General features: G+C 40.9%; 1 protein-coding gene across 2 annotated transcripts in view; it reads left to right on the top strand.

Moving 5' to 3' along the window:
* Positions 1–16,165, top strand: part of RRN3 (RRN3 homolog, RNA polymerase I transcription factor) — a 75,582-nt gene extending 59,417 nt beyond the window's left edge. For both annotated transcript variants that reach the window (XM_053694543.1, XM_053694542.1), the window contains exons 13-18: positions 480–610; positions 703–887; positions 1,402–1,510; positions 2,857–3,009; positions 3,134–3,218; positions 9,945–16,165. In XM_053694543.1, coding sequence (XP_053550518.1) covers positions 480–610; positions 703–887; positions 1,402–1,510; positions 2,857–3,009; positions 3,134–3,218; positions 9,945–10,103 — 822 coding nt within the window. In that variant the 3' untranslated portion in view covers positions 10,104–16,165. The remainder of the gene's footprint in view (positions 1–479; positions 611–702; positions 888–1,401; positions 1,511–2,856; positions 3,010–3,133; positions 3,219–9,944) is intronic.
* Positions 16,166–17,933: the final 1,768 nt, after the last annotated feature.

Raw genomic sequence — 17,933 nt, 5'->3', positions numbered from 1 at the left:
TGGCAACAGTTTGTGGAAGGCCCTTTCCTGTTCCAGCATGATTGTTCCCCTGTTCTGAAAGTGAGGCCTATGAAGACAGGGTTTGAAGAATGTGGTGTGGAGGAACACACTTTGGCCTGCACAAACCCCTGACCTCAAACCCATGGAAGAGCTTTGGGATGAACTTGAAAACCAGTTGTGAGTCAGACCTTCTCATCTAACACCATCCCCTGATCTAACAGATGCTGTTTTGGCTAAATGGGCACAAATTCCCACATACACACTCCGAAATCTTGTGGAAAGGTTTCCCAAAAAAGTGTCAACCGCAAAGGGGGACTCACTATTAACGCATATGGTTTTGAAATGGGATATCTAACAAGCGCATATAGGCGCAATGGTCAGGTGTTAACATACTTTTGGACATATAGTGTATTTTTGCCACATATATATATATATATATATATATATATCACTGTTGCTAATACTTCCATTTCTTACAGGGAATTGCGGAAGCTTTTCTAGAACATCTCTGGAAAAAACTGCAAAATCCAAACCACTCTCCAGTAATCAGACAGACTGCAGCGAGTTATATTGGAAGTTTTCTTGCACGGGCTAAATTTGTTCCAATAGTGTAAGTGTTAAAGCTATTGGAACCTTAACACTCAATTTTGACTAGACTGTGCCTTTAAATGTATAATCCGTTGTTCTGATTGTCTCCTCTAGGACAGTGAAAGCTTGCCTTGATCTTCTGGTTAACTGGCTGCATTGCTACATCGATAACCAGGATGCTGGGAGCAGAGCTTACTGCAATGTTACGTTTCATGGCCCATTCTATGCTGCATGTCAGGCCGTGTTCTACACTCTGATATTCCGACACAAACAGATATTGGACGGAAATTTACGGAAAGGTATGATATAACCCATTTGCAGTGAAAGTGATTATATTTACCCTTTGAGTGCTTTTTTTATTTTTTGAACAATTTTTTTTTCTTTTTTTTTTCTTTTTTTCAGACTTACACTGTTGGAAAGGTTAGACGATTACCTTTCCAATGGTGGGTCTTGGGGGTCTGTAGCTGCTTAGATGCCTGAGATACAGGCTTCTAAGCAGCATGCCCCCAGCTCCTATACTTAACATTGTTAAGTATAAATAAAGTTGCGCGGTGACGTCATCACGTAAAACGGGAAGCCCCAGCAATGCCTGTCACTCTACAGGCACGATCACTGGGGTAGGAGTGAGTGGGAGCCCCCAGATCTCCCTCAAGTTTGGCTCTGAGCCGTCATTAGCACCAGAGTGGGAAACTCTGTGACGGCTCAGAGCCGTCAGCACTCAAAGGGTTAAAATGCATATTATAGTACTACTTATAAATGATATCTGGATGTCAAGCTTTCCAGTGGTAGTGAGCCGAGTCCTTTCTCTGTTAGGGTTGGCGTACCTCCAGAACCTGAACTTTGAACGGATAGTTATGTGTCAGCTGAATCCATTGAAAATCTGTCTTCCTTCTGTGGTTAACTTGTTTGCGGCAATCACAAGGTAATCATGTAGCTACTCTTTTTGCTTCTCATATGCTTGTGAAATACTCATTCACTTGTGTTTTTTTGTTAATCATAAAATCCAACAAATCAGCACGTTATGATTCCGGTGTGGTAGAATAAGCTGTAAATTGTGAACGCAGACCAAAAACAAACCTAAATAACAACTTGTTATACCAAGTTTTTATATTATTGATTAAATTACCTATTTAGTGTTTTATTGATTTAGTTATCATTATTGAGTTGTTATTGATAGGAGACACTTTCTATATAGGATAACAATAAGGTGTAAATGTTTGCACGTATTCATTATACAGCCCCTTTAAGGACTGGGGTAGGTGGCACTTTAAAGGGACATAAAACCCAATTTTTATTGTTCATGCTTCAGATAGAGAATACAATTTTAAAACATTTTCCAATTCACTTCTATTATCAAGTTTGTTTCATTCTCACGTTATTATTTGTTGAAAAGATATCTAGATAGGTAGCGTGCACGTCTTGAGCACTACATGACAGGAAATAGTGATGCCATCTAGTTCTTGCAAAATGTCTCCCATATTGTGCTGCAGACACGTGCACACGCCTGAGCTTACTTTCCTACTTTTCAACAAAGGATAACAAGAATACAAAAAAATTGATAACAGAAGTACATTGGAAAGATATTTAAAATTGTATATTCTATCGGAATCATGAAAGAAAAAAATTGGGGTTTATGTCTCTTTAAAGACCCCAGAGAATTTTCAGATTTATAATAAATTTTGATTTCAACTGAAGCTCCTGTTTTGCTATTCTTTGTAACTCAGTGTTGTATTGAATTTTTTACATATTTTGTTGTTTTTCAGCCAGCGACACAGTCAGTTAACTCCAGACCACCTTAAAAGCCCATAGGGAAAATTGCAAATAAAAATAAAAGCCTATTAACACAACACATAGAAGGTCTGGTACTCTGTTGCAAGCACACAGCTAAATTAAAAGTCAAATTAAAGAGTTGCAGGATTTGGCTAAATGGTGATTGGCCCAGGACCTCACTGGGTCCTTAACCTACAGTTCATGCCTTCAACCAAACAAATTGCTGATGCACTAAAACCCAGCCCTGGCCTCCTAAAAATCTGAGTAGTGAGTAGCGTACATCTAGGACATCTGGACCTGTGTATTCATTCTTAAATCCCAAGACCATTTAACATCCATATTATTCTTTTGCAAGTTTAAAGATTTTTATTTAAAAACATCTTTAAATCGATATCCCTTCAATGTTGATTTTGCTGCACGTGTCCCCGTGTGAAGTCTGCACGATGCACAGCCGACGTTTGTTTCACAGCTTTTCTTACACGCCTATGTCTGTTCTAGGAAGTATCAGTTGGTTTTCTGCTACACCATCATAGAGAGCAACAACCGCAAAATGATCCCAGTGGTACGCAGCAGCATTGGCGGTGACTCTGCGCAGACTTGCAGTAATCCTCTTGATAGCTTTTTTCCATTTGACCCCTGTGCACTGAAGAGGTACATATTAGACAGGCAAATGTTTTTAATACGTGAGCATAATGGGCAGTTGATTTATAGTAAAAAGAGCGTAATTTTTACTTATTTCTCCACGTCAACATCTCAAATTCTTATATCTCATCAGGTGTAAGAAAATTATTGATCCCATTTATCAGATATGGGAAGAATGTAATGCTGAAGATTTAAAACGACATCCACAGCCAGCAAAGGTACAACTGTATTGCTAATACCTGTTATGTATTTCATGTGCAGATGATGTGATGGTCACGTGAATCACCAGCATAAAGCTCCAGACTTTTATGTTTAAAACCGGATCATTTTATTTTGTTTGTTTATTTTCACTGTATTTCTTTTTAAAGACACGATGAGTCCACGGATCATCATTCTTACTTGTGGGATTTCACCTCCTAGTCAGCAGGTGGAGGCAAAGAGCACCACAGCAGAGCTGCTATATATAGCTCCTCACTTCACTCCCACCCCAGTCATTCTCTTTGCCTACGTTAGTGATAGGAAGAGGTAAAGTGAGGTGTTAGTTTTAGATTCTTCAATCAAGAGTTTGTTATTTTAAAGTAGTGCCAGAGAGTGCTACTTTGTTCTGGGGGTGTAGCCTGGTTCCATTTCAGTCTGTACAGTAGAGCTTTGGTGGCTTTAGAGCAATGGGAACTTGTGAGACATAATTCTCACTGCGCCTCCCATATTTGTGCTGCCCTATCTCCTTCAGTCTGAGGTACTTCTTGACTCAGCATGTATTTATTTCTCGGGCCAATGTGAGGGAGAGGACCTATCAAGCTTGGGAACTGCCTTCCTGCCAGGCAGTGTTTAAGGTAAGTGCTGCCTTTTTTCTGGGACCTAAGGAGACTCAGTATGTTTGTGTACAAACAGCACTATGGAACATAAAGGGTTAATGGTTAAAGCCTTTATTATGTTGGGACTTGTTTTAACTTTCAAGTGAAAGTTTTTTTGGGGCAGTGACATATTGCAGGCACTGGGGCTAGAGAGAGGTTGTTTTTATTGTTTGGGGAAGGCTCCGGTGGTTTCACTATATTTATTTCACGGAGCAGAGACATTGAAATTTAGGTAACGCCCACGATGGGCGGGACTTCCTGTTTTTTGCGCGCCTTTCTGTAGAGTGCTCTTTTCTGGGTATTTTAGCTACGACATTGAGCTGGACAAGTTGCTTATCTGTTCTAGAGCGGCATGCAATGTAATATTATGCGTTTCTAGTACAGATGAGTTAAGACCGTTCCAGAGTTTCCTGGCAGTGTGACTGTTATCGGATCAATAGCAAACTGAGATGGAGGGTATAGAGGTTTTATCAGATGGCAAGATTTCAGATTCAGAACCTTTTGACTAATTCAGAGGTTGTCTCTTTCCGATTTAAACTAGAACACCTCCGTCTGTTACTCAGGGAGGTGTTGGTTACCTTACTGTGATTCCACAGTCGTAGTCGCTCCTGTGAAGACGAGTAAATTGGACAAATATTTCGAAGTTCCGACTTTCTCAGATGTTTTTCCAGTCCCTAAGCGAGCTTCGGAGATTGTTTCTAAGGAATGGGAGAGACCAGGTATTCCCTTCTCTCCGTCTCCTATTTTCAGAAAGATGTTTCCTATAGTTGACACTATCAAGGAAGCTTGGTAAACGGTTCCTAAGGTGGAAGGGGCTATCTCCACCTTAGCCAAGCGAACTACTATTCCTATTGAGGATAGTTGTGCCTTTAAAGACCCCATGGACAAGAAGTTGGAGGGTCTACTTAAAAAGATTTTTATTCACCAGGGTCTGCTGTTGCAGCCGGCTGCGTGCATTGCTACTGTCACTAATGCGGCAGCTTATTGGTTTGATGCTCTGTCTGAGTCTCTTAAGTTTGAGACTTCATTGGAGGAGATCCAAGATAGGATTAAAGCTCTGAAGTTAGCCAATGCTTTTATTACGGATGCTTCTCTGCAAATTACTAAATTAGCAGCTAAGAAATCAGGGTTCTCTATCCTAGCCTGCAGAGCTCTATGGTTAAAACCTTGGTCTAAGCTTCAAGCTATTCCTTACAAGGGAAAGACCTTGTTTGGACCTGGCTTGAAGGAAATTATCTCTGACATCACAGGAGGTAAGGGTCATCTCCTTTCCTCAGGATAAGAGAAATTAACAAAAAGGACGTCGAAATAATTTTCGTTCCTTTCGCAATTTCAAGGGAAATTCCTTCTCTTCCTCCTCTAAACAGGAAGGAAACTATTCGCAGTCTAAGCACACTTGGAGACCCAACCAGCCTTGGAACAAGGGTAAACAGTCCAAGAAGCCTGCTGCTGACTCCAAAACAGCATGAAGGGCATGCCCCCGATCCGGGACCGGATCTGGTGGGGGGCAGACTTTCTTTCTTCGTTCAGGCTTGGGTGCAAGACATTCAGGATCCCTGGGCTATAGAAATAGTGTCCCAGGGATACAAACTGGAGTTCAAAAATTTTCCTCCCCGAGGAAGATTTCTTCTTTCAAGATTGTCTGCAAACCAGATAAAAAGAGAGGCGTTCTTACATTGTGTAAGAGACCTCTCCTCCCTGGGAGTGATTACTCCCGTTCCTGTACAGGAACATGGCCAGGGTTTTTATTCAAATCTGTTTGTAGTTCCCAAGAAGGAGGGAACTTTCAGACCTATTTTAGACCTCAAGAGTCTGAACAAGTTTCTCAGAGTTCCATCTTTCAAGATGGAAACTATTCGTACCATTCTTCCGTTGATTCAGGAGGGTCAATTTATGACGACAGTGGACTTAAAGCATGCATATCTATATGTTCCTATCCACAGAGATCATCACAAGTTCCTAAGGTTTGCCTTTCTGGACAGACACTTTCAGTTCATGGCTTTTCCTTTCGGCTGGCCACGGCACCCAGAATTTTCACAAAGGTTCTGGGGTCTCTACTGGCGGTTTTAAGACCCCGGGGCATTGCGGTGGCACCTTATCTGGACGATATTCTAATCCAGGCGCCATCTTGTCAACAAGCAAGGTCCAATACCGACATTGTACTATTCTTCCTGAGAACTCACGGGTGGAAGGTGAATCTGGAAAAAAGTTCCTTAATCCCGAAAGCAAGGGTGACTTTCTTGGGAACTGTAATCGATTCTATATCTATGAGGATTTTTCTGACAGAGGTCAGGAAATCAAAGATTCTAGATGCCTGTCGAGCCCTTCAGTCCAATCCTCGGCCGTCAGTGGCCCAGTGCATGGAAGTAATCGGACTGATGGTGGCAGCAATGGACATCATCCCGTTTGCTCGGTTTCAACTCAGACCTCTGCAGTTAAACATGCTTAGGCTGTGGAATGGAGATTATGCAGACTTGTCTCCTCGAATAACCCTGGAGCAGGAGACAAGGGATTCTCTTCACTGGTGGTTGTCTCTGGATCATCTATCCCAGGGAACATGCTTTCGTAGACCATCCTGGGTGATTGTGACAACAGATGCCAGCCTTCTAGGGTGGGGAGCTGTCTGGGGTCCTCTAAAGGCTCAGGGAGTGTGGACTCCGGCGGAGTCTGTTTTTCCTATAAACATCCTGGAACTGAGAGCGATCTTTAATGCTCTTCTGGCCTGGCCTCAGTTGACTTTGGCACAGTTCATCAGATTCCAGACAGACAACATAACGACAGTGGCTTACATCAATCATCAGGGAGGAACGAGGAGTTCCTTAGCGATGACAGAGGTAGCCAAGATAATCCGGTGGGCGGAGGCCCATTCTTGCCATCTGTCAGCGATCCACATCCCAGGGGCATCTCGTCCGAATGCCAAGCTCCCAAGATATGGGTCAAGGTCCAGGGATCCTCAGGCGGAGCTGATAGATGCTCTAGCAGTTCCTTGGTCCTTCAACCTAGCATATCTTTTTTCCCCCGTTTGCTCTTCTTCCTCGGGTCATTGCTCGAATCAAACAGGAGAAGGCATCAGTGATTCTCATTGCTCCTGCGTGGCCTCGCAGGATTTGGTATGCCGATCTGGTGGAAATGTCATCCCTGCCACCTTGGAGACTACCATTGAGAAAGGATCTTCTCATTCAAGGACCCTTCCTTCATCCAAATCTAATTTCTCTGAAGCTGACTGCTTGGAGATTGAACGCTTAATTATAACCAAGCGGGGTTTTTCTGACTCTGTCATAGAGACCTTGATTCAGGCACATAAGCCTGTAACTAGAAAGATTTATTATAAGATATGGTGTAAATATCTGTATTGGTGTGAATCCAAGGGCTACTCATGGAGTAGAGTTAGGATTCCCAGAATTTTGTCTTTTCTCCAAGAAGGATTGGAGAAGGGTTTATCGGCAAGTTCCTTAAAGGGTCAGATCTCTGCCTTATCTATTTTGTTACACAGACGTCTGGCTGATGTTCCAGATGTTCAATCTTTTTGTCAGGCGTTGGTTAGGATCAGGCCTTTGTTCAAACCAGTTTCTCCTCCATGGAGTTTGAATTTAGTTCTTAAGGTTCTTCAAGGGGCTCCGTTTGAGCCTATGCATTCCTTAGATATTAAGTTATCTTGGAAAGTTTTATTTCTTGTTGCTATTTCTTCAGCTCGAAGAGTGTCTGAGCTTTCGGCGTTGCAATACAATTCGCCTTACCTTATTTTCCATTCGGATAAGGTAGTTTTACGTACTAAACTAGGGTTCCTTCCTAAGGTTGTTTCAGACAGGAACATTAATCAGGAGATTGTTGTTCCTTCCTTGTGTCCTAATCCTTCTTCTTAGAAGGAAAGGCTTCTGCATAATTTGGACGTAGTCCGTGCTTTGAAGTTTTACTTACAAGCAACTAAGGACTTTCGTCAGTCTTCTTCTCTTTTTGTAATTTTCTCTGGAAAACGTAAGGGTCAGAAAGCTACGGCTACCTCGCTTTCTTTTTGTTTGAGGAGTATCATCCGCTTTGCATATGAGACTGCTGGACAGCAGCCTCCTGAAAGAATTACGGCTCATTCCACTAGGGCGGTTGCTTCCTCATGGGCATTCAAAAATAAAGCTTCTATGGAACAGATTTGCAAGGCTGCAACTTAGTCTTCTCTTCACACTTTTTCAAAATGTTACAAATTTGATACTTTTGCCTTGGCTGAGGCTGTTTTTTGGGAAAGGTTCTTCAAGCAGTGGTGCCTTCCGTTTAGGTTTCCTGTCTTGTCCCTCCCTTATCATCCGTGTACTCTAGCTTTGGTATTGTATCCCACAAGTAAGGATGATGATCCGTGGACTCATCGTGTCTTTAAAAATAAAATAAAATGTATGCTTACCTGGTAAATTTGTTTCTTTTTAGACACGATGAGTCCACGGCCCGCCCTGTTCTCTTAAGACAGGTTGTTAATTTTTGTGAACTTCCGACACCTCTGCACCTTGGCTTTTCCTTTCTCTTCCTAACTTCGGTCGAATGACTGGAGTCGGAGGGAAGGGAGGAGCTATATATAGCAGCTCTGCTGTGGTGCTCTTTGCCTCCTCCTCCTGACCAGGAGGTGAAATCCCACAAGTAAGGATGATGATCAGTCGACTTATCATGTCTAAAAAGAAACAAATTTATCAGGTAAGCATACATTTTTCTTTTTGTTCCAAAGAAACAAAACCATTAGCTGTTACTCTAATCTAATGGAGCATATATACATATGCCTGCCACACCCTGATTCCAATACCATACCAGTTCAGAGAACCAGGGCTGGCATGCGCTCATCAGCAGTAAAACAAATTGAATCATCTCCAAAACTTTGAACAAGTACAGTTTGTGAATGCAGGTACATGTTATATGTACATATGCTCAGTGCACAGTAAAAGCTAGCATTAAAACTTTTTGTGAAAGGATTTTTGCTAATAAATGTGTATTGCAAAAATGCTTCTATGGAAAACGGAAATGCTCTTGTTCATTTCAGTTTGAAATGTTATGTCCCTTTAAATATAACCTCTTAGCTGCTTTAAAGGGACACTGTACCCACATTTTTTCTTTTGTGATTCAGATAGAGCATGAAATTTTAAGCAACTTTCTAATTTACTCCTATTAAATTTTCTTCATTCTCTTGGTATCTTTATTTGAAATGCACAAATGTAAGTTTAGATGCCGGCCCATTTTTGGTGAACAATCTGGGTTGTCCTTGCTGATTGGTGGATAAATTCATCCACCAATAAAAAAGTGCTGTCCAGAGTACTGAAACCAAAAAAAGCTTAGATGCCTTCTTTTTCAAATAAAGATAGCAAGAGAATGAAGAAAAACTGATAATAGGAGCAAATTAGAAAGTTGCTTAAAATTGCATGCTCTTTCTGAATTACAAAAGAAAAAATTTGGGTTCAGTGTCCCTTTAAAGGGCTGCATTGCACAGCTGTATGTTGCTGCCCTTCTTGGCAGATAAGAAACACTAAGCGCAGACATCCTCAAACTTGGCCTTTCAGAGGTTATGGAACTACATTTCCTATGATGCTCAGCCAGCTGATATGCTGACTGAGCATCATGGGAAATGTAGTTCCAAAACCTCTAGAGGACCAAGTTTGAGGATGTCTGCACTAAGGGCTAGTTTCCATTGAGGTGGTAAAGTTTGGAAACCGGTGGTAACATGAAAATTCTCCATAGACTTTAATGGAGATAAGTTTTTATCACCGGTTTCTACAGGTTACTACCTTAATGGAAACTAGGCCTAAGTCTCTGATTCCTAAAGTAGAGTCAGCGTCTGTCATTGTTGGCCTTTCATATACATGTTCATAAAGATCCAGTGTAGCATCTGTTATACTGCAAGTGTATTGCTTGTATCTATGTATTTCCCACTTGTAACTGCCTCACCTGTCTTATGTAGATTTCTTACTCTAGTTATTGAACTGAGCACACACTGCAGATGTTGGGTATAGTAAACCGTGACATAGTTATTGTTCCTGGCTTAGTCATCTCTAGACAATTGCATCATTTGTTATACTTTAACTTGTTTTTTGCTTTGCTAACTTGCTATATATTTACACCCAGGGTGGAGCTACTGATGAAGAGGATGACTTTCTCAAAGGGGAGACACCACAGAATGATAGTCTGGTTGGAATAACACCAAGTTCCTTGGACTTGCACCTCAGAAGTCCAGCAAGCAGCGTGGGCTCCCCTCCCATCGCATTTTTACAGCGGCCATTCTGAGTAGATATCTGTGCATATCTATGTATGTGCATAGTATTTCACATCAAAGAGAAATGCCTTGTTGGCACTGCCGCACTCCACAAGGTTTTTTTTATGTAAAGAAAAATGTTCTAGTGTTGTCAGATGAGGTGCAGGGCCACGTTGCGTATGGTCTGATGGCAAAATCTCTGTAAACATCAACACCATCCGCCCAAGATCCAGCCCTGGGACTTGCTACTGTTAAGTGAATGTGGTGAAATGTGTGGGGATTCACCTGAAGCTCTAATTGCAGAGCTGGGAGGAGGTTACCACTCTACTGATGCCTGCCTGACAAAAAGGGGGTAAAAGTTTTATAGTGAGGTGTGGTCTTTTCATGGCAGAACCTACAACACCCAAGAAGATAAAAAAACAAAAGGGTAGAATATCTGCTGTTAAATGTTTGCCCTACATAAGACTTGGCATTTCCAATGTTACTGGAATGCAATTTAAATCTTATATTTTTTCATAATCTTCACAATTCATTTTTTTTTTTTTACTAAATTGGGATTATGTAATCTAAAAGGCAAATGATACAAGCAATGTTCGCATAGATGCTAAAATCATAAATATGCTATTAAATCTATTTTTTTTATTATTTTTTAAGATAGTCACCTTTATAGTTGTCAGTGAAGGAAAAAAAATCGATATATTTTTTGGTATGATTCTGTTGCTTTTTCATAAATGTTTTGGTATCATTTTTCTTTTGAAATCGATCAAGAAAAAATTTCTTTATCATTTCAGTTAGACATTTAGTACATGTTGGGTAAGGAAATTGAGTGTTTGTATTTTATATTTAATCAATGTAGCTTTGTTTCTATTGAAGAAATGGGTAAAACACAATATTTATTTTTCTTTCTTAAGACATGGAGAGTCCACAGCGTCATTCCAATTACTAGTGGGATATTCACTCCTGGCCAGCAGGAGGAGGCAAAGAGCACCACAGTAAAGCTGTAAAGTGTCACTTCCCTTACCCATAACCCCCAGTCATTCTCTTTGCCTCTGTCAATGGAGGAGGTGAAGTTTGGTGTCTGAAGATATTATTCCCTTTTTTCCCCCTGCAAGCAAAGATTTGGGTTTAGCTGTGTCCATGTCAATCTCTTGAGTAAGAGTAGTGGTGGCTTTTAAGCAGTTAGGAAGTGGTGAGGTGGTCCGTACTATATTTTTCTAACATATTGCTGCCCTAGTCATAGAAAGCCCGAGATGGTTAATCTGTTCTTTCTTTTTTCTACAGGTCTCTGTAAGGAGTATGGGTCCTTTCACGCCTTGTGAGCTGTCTTCCTGCCGGACAGCTAGATTGCAGGTAAGTGCTTTTTGTCTTCTATGTATTGGAGACTTGCACTTCAGTAACTTAGTTAACTCTGCAGCAATATTGGGACATAATAAATCCTTTTATATATAGGATTTTCTGAGGCAGTGTGCAGGCACATAAGTATGTGGTGACTTAGGGGTTAATTTTCCCTTCATATAAGGGACGTTTACTCTGTGGCACCTTTATTTTTAATCACTCTTGTAGTGTGGAGTGTTTTTATGGGGCATTTAGTCAGAATATGCATAGGAATAGTTGGACTCAAATTGTTTTTGGACATAAATCTGATGAGGAGGCTTTTATTGTAACTACTTGTAGATTAGAGCGGCTCTAAATCTTACTCGGCAGTTTTTTCCTTGGAACGCACGCTTTTACTTGCTGCGTACTTCCTGTTTGCCGGTCATGTGACTAACCGCTCATCCGAGACGGAGTGAAGCGGCGTCATTTCTCCTCAGCACGGCTCGTTGAAGGAGTCCGTTGTGAGCTGCCTCTGTGTCTCTAACTAATTGTGGAGCCTCTGGAATACGGTAGGGCACCTCAGTACATCTGAGGTGTAGAGGTCCTGAGTGTGTTTTTTTCAGATTGTCAATCAGTTATTTTAGTGTATATCGCTCTGAGAGATTAAAGACTTTTTTTTAAAATGACAGTAGTCTATATTTTAAAATTTAAAATTTTCCTTTACTTTGGGGGAATTTTTTATTTTGTAAGCTATGGACATGGAACAAGATCTGTTTACTTTGATAGATGCTTATTATGTCTGGAGGCTCAAATTGTTTTGCCTATGCAATTTTGTGCTACATGTTTAGCTAGAACACTACAGTGTAAAGGTAAATTATTGTCCTCTGTGCCCAATGTCTCTCAGGATTATGCTGTTCAGGCAATGCCACAGCTTTCTCCTCAAACGTCCCAAGCCGCAATGGTGTCACATACAATGCCATGCAGTTCCTCTCAGCCTCCTGGAGGAGTTTATTTGCCTTCAGATTTTGCTGCACAGATATCCTCTGTGGTATCTGCGGCATTATCTACTTTTCCTATGTTGGGAAAACGCAAGAGGAAATCTAAACATTTGTCAGATGGTAAGCTGTCTGTTCCATCTTCTGCCATGAAGGTGGACCTTCCTCATAAGTCTGATGAGGAGGATACCTCAGTAGCTTCTGAGGGTGAAATCTCAGATTCTGACAGTATAATTCCTTTGTCTGATTCTGAAGAGGTAAACTTCAGATTTAAGCTTGATCACCTCTGCTAAAGGAGGTTTTAGCTACTTTGGACGACTCAGATGCTTCTGTTGCTGTCAACCCTAATAAATCTAGTAAATGTAACAAATACTATGATGTTCCTTCCTCTGTGGAAGTATTTCCTGTTCCAGACCGTGTGTCAGATCATTGCACAGGAATGGGATAATCCAGGGATACCTTTCTTCCCGTCTCTCATTTTTAAAAAGATGTTTCCTCTTGCTGACTCCATTCGAGACTCATGGCGCACAGTGTCTAAGGTAGAAGGGTCTATTTCTACTCTGGCTAAGAGAACCATGATTCCTATAGAGGATAGCTGTTCTTTCAAGGATCCCATGGACAAAAAGTTGGAGGCTCATCAGGGTCTACAATGGCAACCCGCAGTTTGTATTGCTACAGTAGATAGTGCAGCATCTTATTGGTGCGATGCCTTATCAGATCTGATTTTAGAGGAGACTCAGTTGGAGGAGATCCAAGATAGGATTAAGGCTCTCAAACTCGCCAATTCCTTTATCTCTGATGCTAACATGCAAGTCATTAGACTGGGAGCCAAGATGTCTGGTTACACTGTTCTAGCCCGCATGGTTCTGTGGCTGAAATCTTGGTTGGCTGACTTTACCTCCAAGTCCAAGCTCCAATCACTACCTTACAAGGGTAAGACCCTGTTTGGTCCTGGTCTGGCGGAGAAAGTTTCTGAAATTACGGATGGAAAGGGGTCCTTTCTTCCGTAAGACAAGATGAATAGGCCTAAAGGACGTCAAAGTAATTTTCGTTCCTTTTGTAACATCAAAGGTCAAAAGTTTTCATCCTTCCTCTAAGCAGGAGCAGTCCAAGTCTTCTTGGAAACCCAATCAGTCTTGGAACAAGGAAAAGCAATCAAAGAAGCCCTCTGCTGAGACTAAATCAGCATGAAGGGTCTGCCCCCGGTTCGGGATTGGATCAAGTGGAGGGCAGGCTTTCCTTGTTTCACCTAGCGTGGATACGAGATGTCCCAGATCCTTGGGCTGTGGACATAGTATCTCAGGGGTACAAAATAGAATTCAAATCTCGTCCTCCCAAGGGCAGATTTCTTCTCAAGAATATATGCGGATCAGGTAAAAAGGGAGGCATTCTTAAAGTGTGTTCAGGACCTTTCCTCCCTGGGAGTGATTGTTTCAGTTCCAGTAAGAGAACGGGGTCTAGGATTTTATTAAAATCTGTTTGTGGTTCCCAAAAAAGAGGGAACTTTTCGACCCATTTTAGACCTCAAGTTTCTCAGGGTTCCGTCCTTCAAAATGGAAACCATACGTTACATTCTTCCTTTGGTCCAAGAGGGTCAGTTCATGACGACCATAGACCTGAAGGACACGTATCTTTATGTTCCCATCCACATGGAACATAATCAGTTCCTGAGATTCACTTTTCTAGACAAGTACTTTTAGTTTGTGGCTCTTCCGTTTGGCCTTGCCACAGCTCCCAGAATCTTCTCAAAGGTTCTGGGAGCTCTTTTTGCAGTGGTCAGGTCTCAGGGAATTGCGGTGGCTCCTTACCTCGACGACATATTGGTTCAGGCGCCATCTTTTCAACAAGCAAACTCTTGTCTTTTCTACGTTCCCATGGATGGAAAGTGAATCTGGAGAAGAGTTCCCTTGTACCAGCTACAAGGGTGGTTTTCTTAGGGACCATCATCGATTCCCTATCTATGAAGATTTTTCTGACAGAGGTCAGAAGATCCAAGCTTCTCTTTTCTTGCCTTTCTCTACAGTCTGTTTGGCCATCAGTGGCTTAATGTATGGAGGTAATTGTTCTGATGGTCGCTTCCATGGACATCATTCCCTTTGCTCAATTCCATTTGAGAGCTCTGCAGTCATGCATTCTCAGACAATGGAACAGAGACCATTCAGATCTGTCTCAGTGGATAGATCTGGACCAGTTGACAAGAGACTCTCTCGTGTTGGATTTCTCAGGATCATCTGTCTCAGGGCACATGCTTCAGGAGACCCTCCTGGGTGATTGTGACCACGGATGCCAGCCTGCTAGGCTGGGGAGCAGTCTGAGACTCGTTAAAGGCTCAGGGCCTATGGTCTCGGGAGGAGTCTTCTCTCCCAATAAACATCTTTGAGATGAGAGCGATCTTCAATGCTCTGATGGCCTGGCCTCAGTTGTTCTTAGCCTGGTTTATTAGGTTTCAGTCAGACAATATAACCTCTGTGGCTTATATCAACCACCAGAGAGGAACTCTGAGTTCCTTGGCAATGAAGAAGGTGACTCGCATTCTGCAGTGGGCGGAAGTTCACAATTGTCTATCTGCCATCCACATTCCAGGAGTGGACAACGGATTTTCTGAGCAGACAGACTTTTCATCCCGGGGAGTGGGCTCTCCATCCGGAAGTGTTCTCCAGGTTAACCCTCAAGTGGGGGTGCCGGAGTTGGATCTGATGGCGTCTTGCCAGAACGCCAAGCTTCCAAGGTACAGTTCAAGGTAAAGAGATCCTCAGGCCGCCCTGATAGATGCTCTGGCGGTTCCTTGGGTTTTCGGTCTAGCATACCTGTTTCCTCCGTTTGCTCTCCTTCCTTGAGTCATTGTTCGTATCAAACAGGAGAGAGCGTCTGTAATTCTAATAGCTCTTGCATGGCCTCGCAGGATCTGGTTTGCAGACCTAGTGAAGATGTCATCTCTTCCACCTTGGAGGTTACCTCTGAGGAAGGACCTTCTAACTCAGGGTCCTTTCCTCCATCCAAATCTTGTTTCCCTGAAGCTGACTGCTTGGAGATTTAACAGCTTTGCTGTGGTGCACTTTGCCTCCTCCTGCTGGCCAGGAGTGAATATCCCACTAGTAATTGGAATGATGTTGTGGACTCTCCATGTCCGGAAAGAGAGAAATTTATCAGGTAAGCATAAATTTTGTTTTCATTTAAGATGACGTGTTTTTACATATTTATGTATGTGGCACAAACGTATTTATCAGCAGCGTTCAGTCTTACAACTCCCATGTTGTCTTTATTTCATTTAACGCCGTTTGCAACATATCATGCTACTGGTCCTGATTGGTCAGAATAATATCTGTGAAAATGACAGAAGACTAAACTGTGAAACTTGCAAAACAATTATTTTCTCAACTTTCAATCACAAATTTCTTGTTTAAAATAATGTTTTAATCCTTTTTTTAATTTTTTTTTATGTGATCTAATTGGAGTTAGTGATTGATATCACGTTGCCAATAATTTTTAATTATGTCAATTATGTGCTTTTTGTTTTGTATTTTAAACAAGTGAAACTTGATAGTAAAATAATAGGTATAAAAAGACAAAAATAAAACAAATAAAATGTTAAGATAAATTAATGCAACAATCTGGAGTTTAAAAGCAACAGAAAATATATTTTAAGACGATTCTTTTTTTCAATATTTACTAATCTTGCTTAAAATGTTGTGATGACGTAAAGATTAAAAAACAATATTGTCAATGTATATGTGGCATCTGTGTAATGTCCTAAACATGTCTAAATAAAAGTAAAATGATCTGTTTTTTCTTCTTTTTATTAACATTTAATTGTTCAGTGAAAATTGATTCATTGTCCAGGTGTGTTTGTAGAAGGTGAAATTGAATCAGAAACTTTAAAACATTTTGATGCTTAAAGGGACATTAAACACATCAATATATTAATATAAATTATTTAAGTACATGTAGTAAAACAACTTTGTAGAATATTTTCATTATTTATTTTGTTCTCCTTTCCTGTAATTTAAACATGGAAGTGCAGACACAGCTATATTACACACAGTCATTGGTTGCTCGCTCTAATAAGCCATTTATAACCATTCCTAATTGACCTTAGTGTAGCATAAGCTACAATATGGAGGCGCCCAGTGCTTTATGAACTTTAACTTTTACCCTTATTTTTTTCAATATTTAAACAACTAATATATAATTTTCAAAACTACATGCACAAATTATTCTCAGGCTAATCTTTGCTCTGAATACATAATTCAAACAATTATTTATTTAGTGTTTAATGTCCCTTTAACTACATTTTTCTATCAGCCATATGAAATATCATCAATACGAGATGATTTGTTAAAGCTAGAAGAGGTAGAATAATACTATATTTGGGGTCTTCAGTTTTTTTTCCCCAACATTGACAGAGTAAGCAAAATGTGAATTATTTATGTATTTTTAATCAAATAGGAAAAAATACAGTAACCTCTTGCGCACCACGTGACAGGGTGTGGTCACACTTTAGTTTTCTCTTTTCTGACCGAGCTAGCTGTCGGAGAGGTTGCTTCTTCTCTTGTTGCCTGGGGCTAGGAGGTGGTGAGTGCCCCAGTCATTGGGGGTATAAAGGTGCTGTTTTTGTGAGAAATAAAAAGTATTCATATCCTACTGTTAGCGCAAGCTATGGAGTATCCCGATATGCTTGAGGGTACTCCCTCTATTCCTAATAGTAATACCTGTCTATATTGTGAGGAGGCCTTGGTGTGCCCGCCTTCTCAACTATGTTTCATATGCATCATCAAGGTTATTATGCCTAAGAAGGTTAACCCCTTTAGTACAACTGAGCCGTCCACCTCTGAGGACTCACCATCCCGTAAGCCTCATGCGGTGAGGTCAGAGGCTGGTGAGGCACTCGCTATAAAACATCTAAGAAACAAACATATGTGTGTGTGTGTATACATACATACATATAATATATATATATATATATACACACACACACAAATATATATACATATATATTACTAAATTACTGTCACCAAGTATTTAGCACCTGAAAAGAGTTCATTATGTCAACCTCTAGCACATAACAACAGTACTAAACAGAGACAGACACGCACACACAAAAACATTTCCAGCAAGTACAAAAAAAGTTTCCCATCATGCCACAATTCCCAACACACTATAAACTAATCTAAACTTTCTTGGCACTAAGGTAGAGCAGTTGCACAGTGGCAATGCACAAAGCAACACTGGTTGTGTGCTAGCATCAGTCCCTTTTCCCCTCATCTAGACCCAGATTCTAAAATGAATATCTGACAAACACTAAAATTCTGCTTAGCAATTACAGCAGCTATATGAAATTTAACAACTGTTATAATGGGTAAAATTACTAATAGTATAAAAAAGCCTCTGTCAGAGCAGTGTTTTCCTCTCTAATATAACAAGCAGTGACAGTATAATTATTTACAAGCAGCTGCCCATGATTCCAGGGAGAGAAAGAAAAAGCTACAGGCTGTGCATGGCATATCTAAGCAGCTCAAGGTGTGGGATTGGTGTGTCACTAGCAGGTACACAGTG

This window comes from Bombina bombina, chromosome 11 (genome assembly GCF_027579735.1).
Source record: "Bombina bombina isolate aBomBom1 chromosome 11, aBomBom1.pri, whole genome shotgun sequence".
Lineage (NCBI taxonomy): Eukaryota > Metazoa > Chordata > Amphibia > Anura > Bombinatoridae > Bombina > Bombina bombina.
This window is presented reverse-complemented; position numbering and strand designations above follow the sequence as displayed.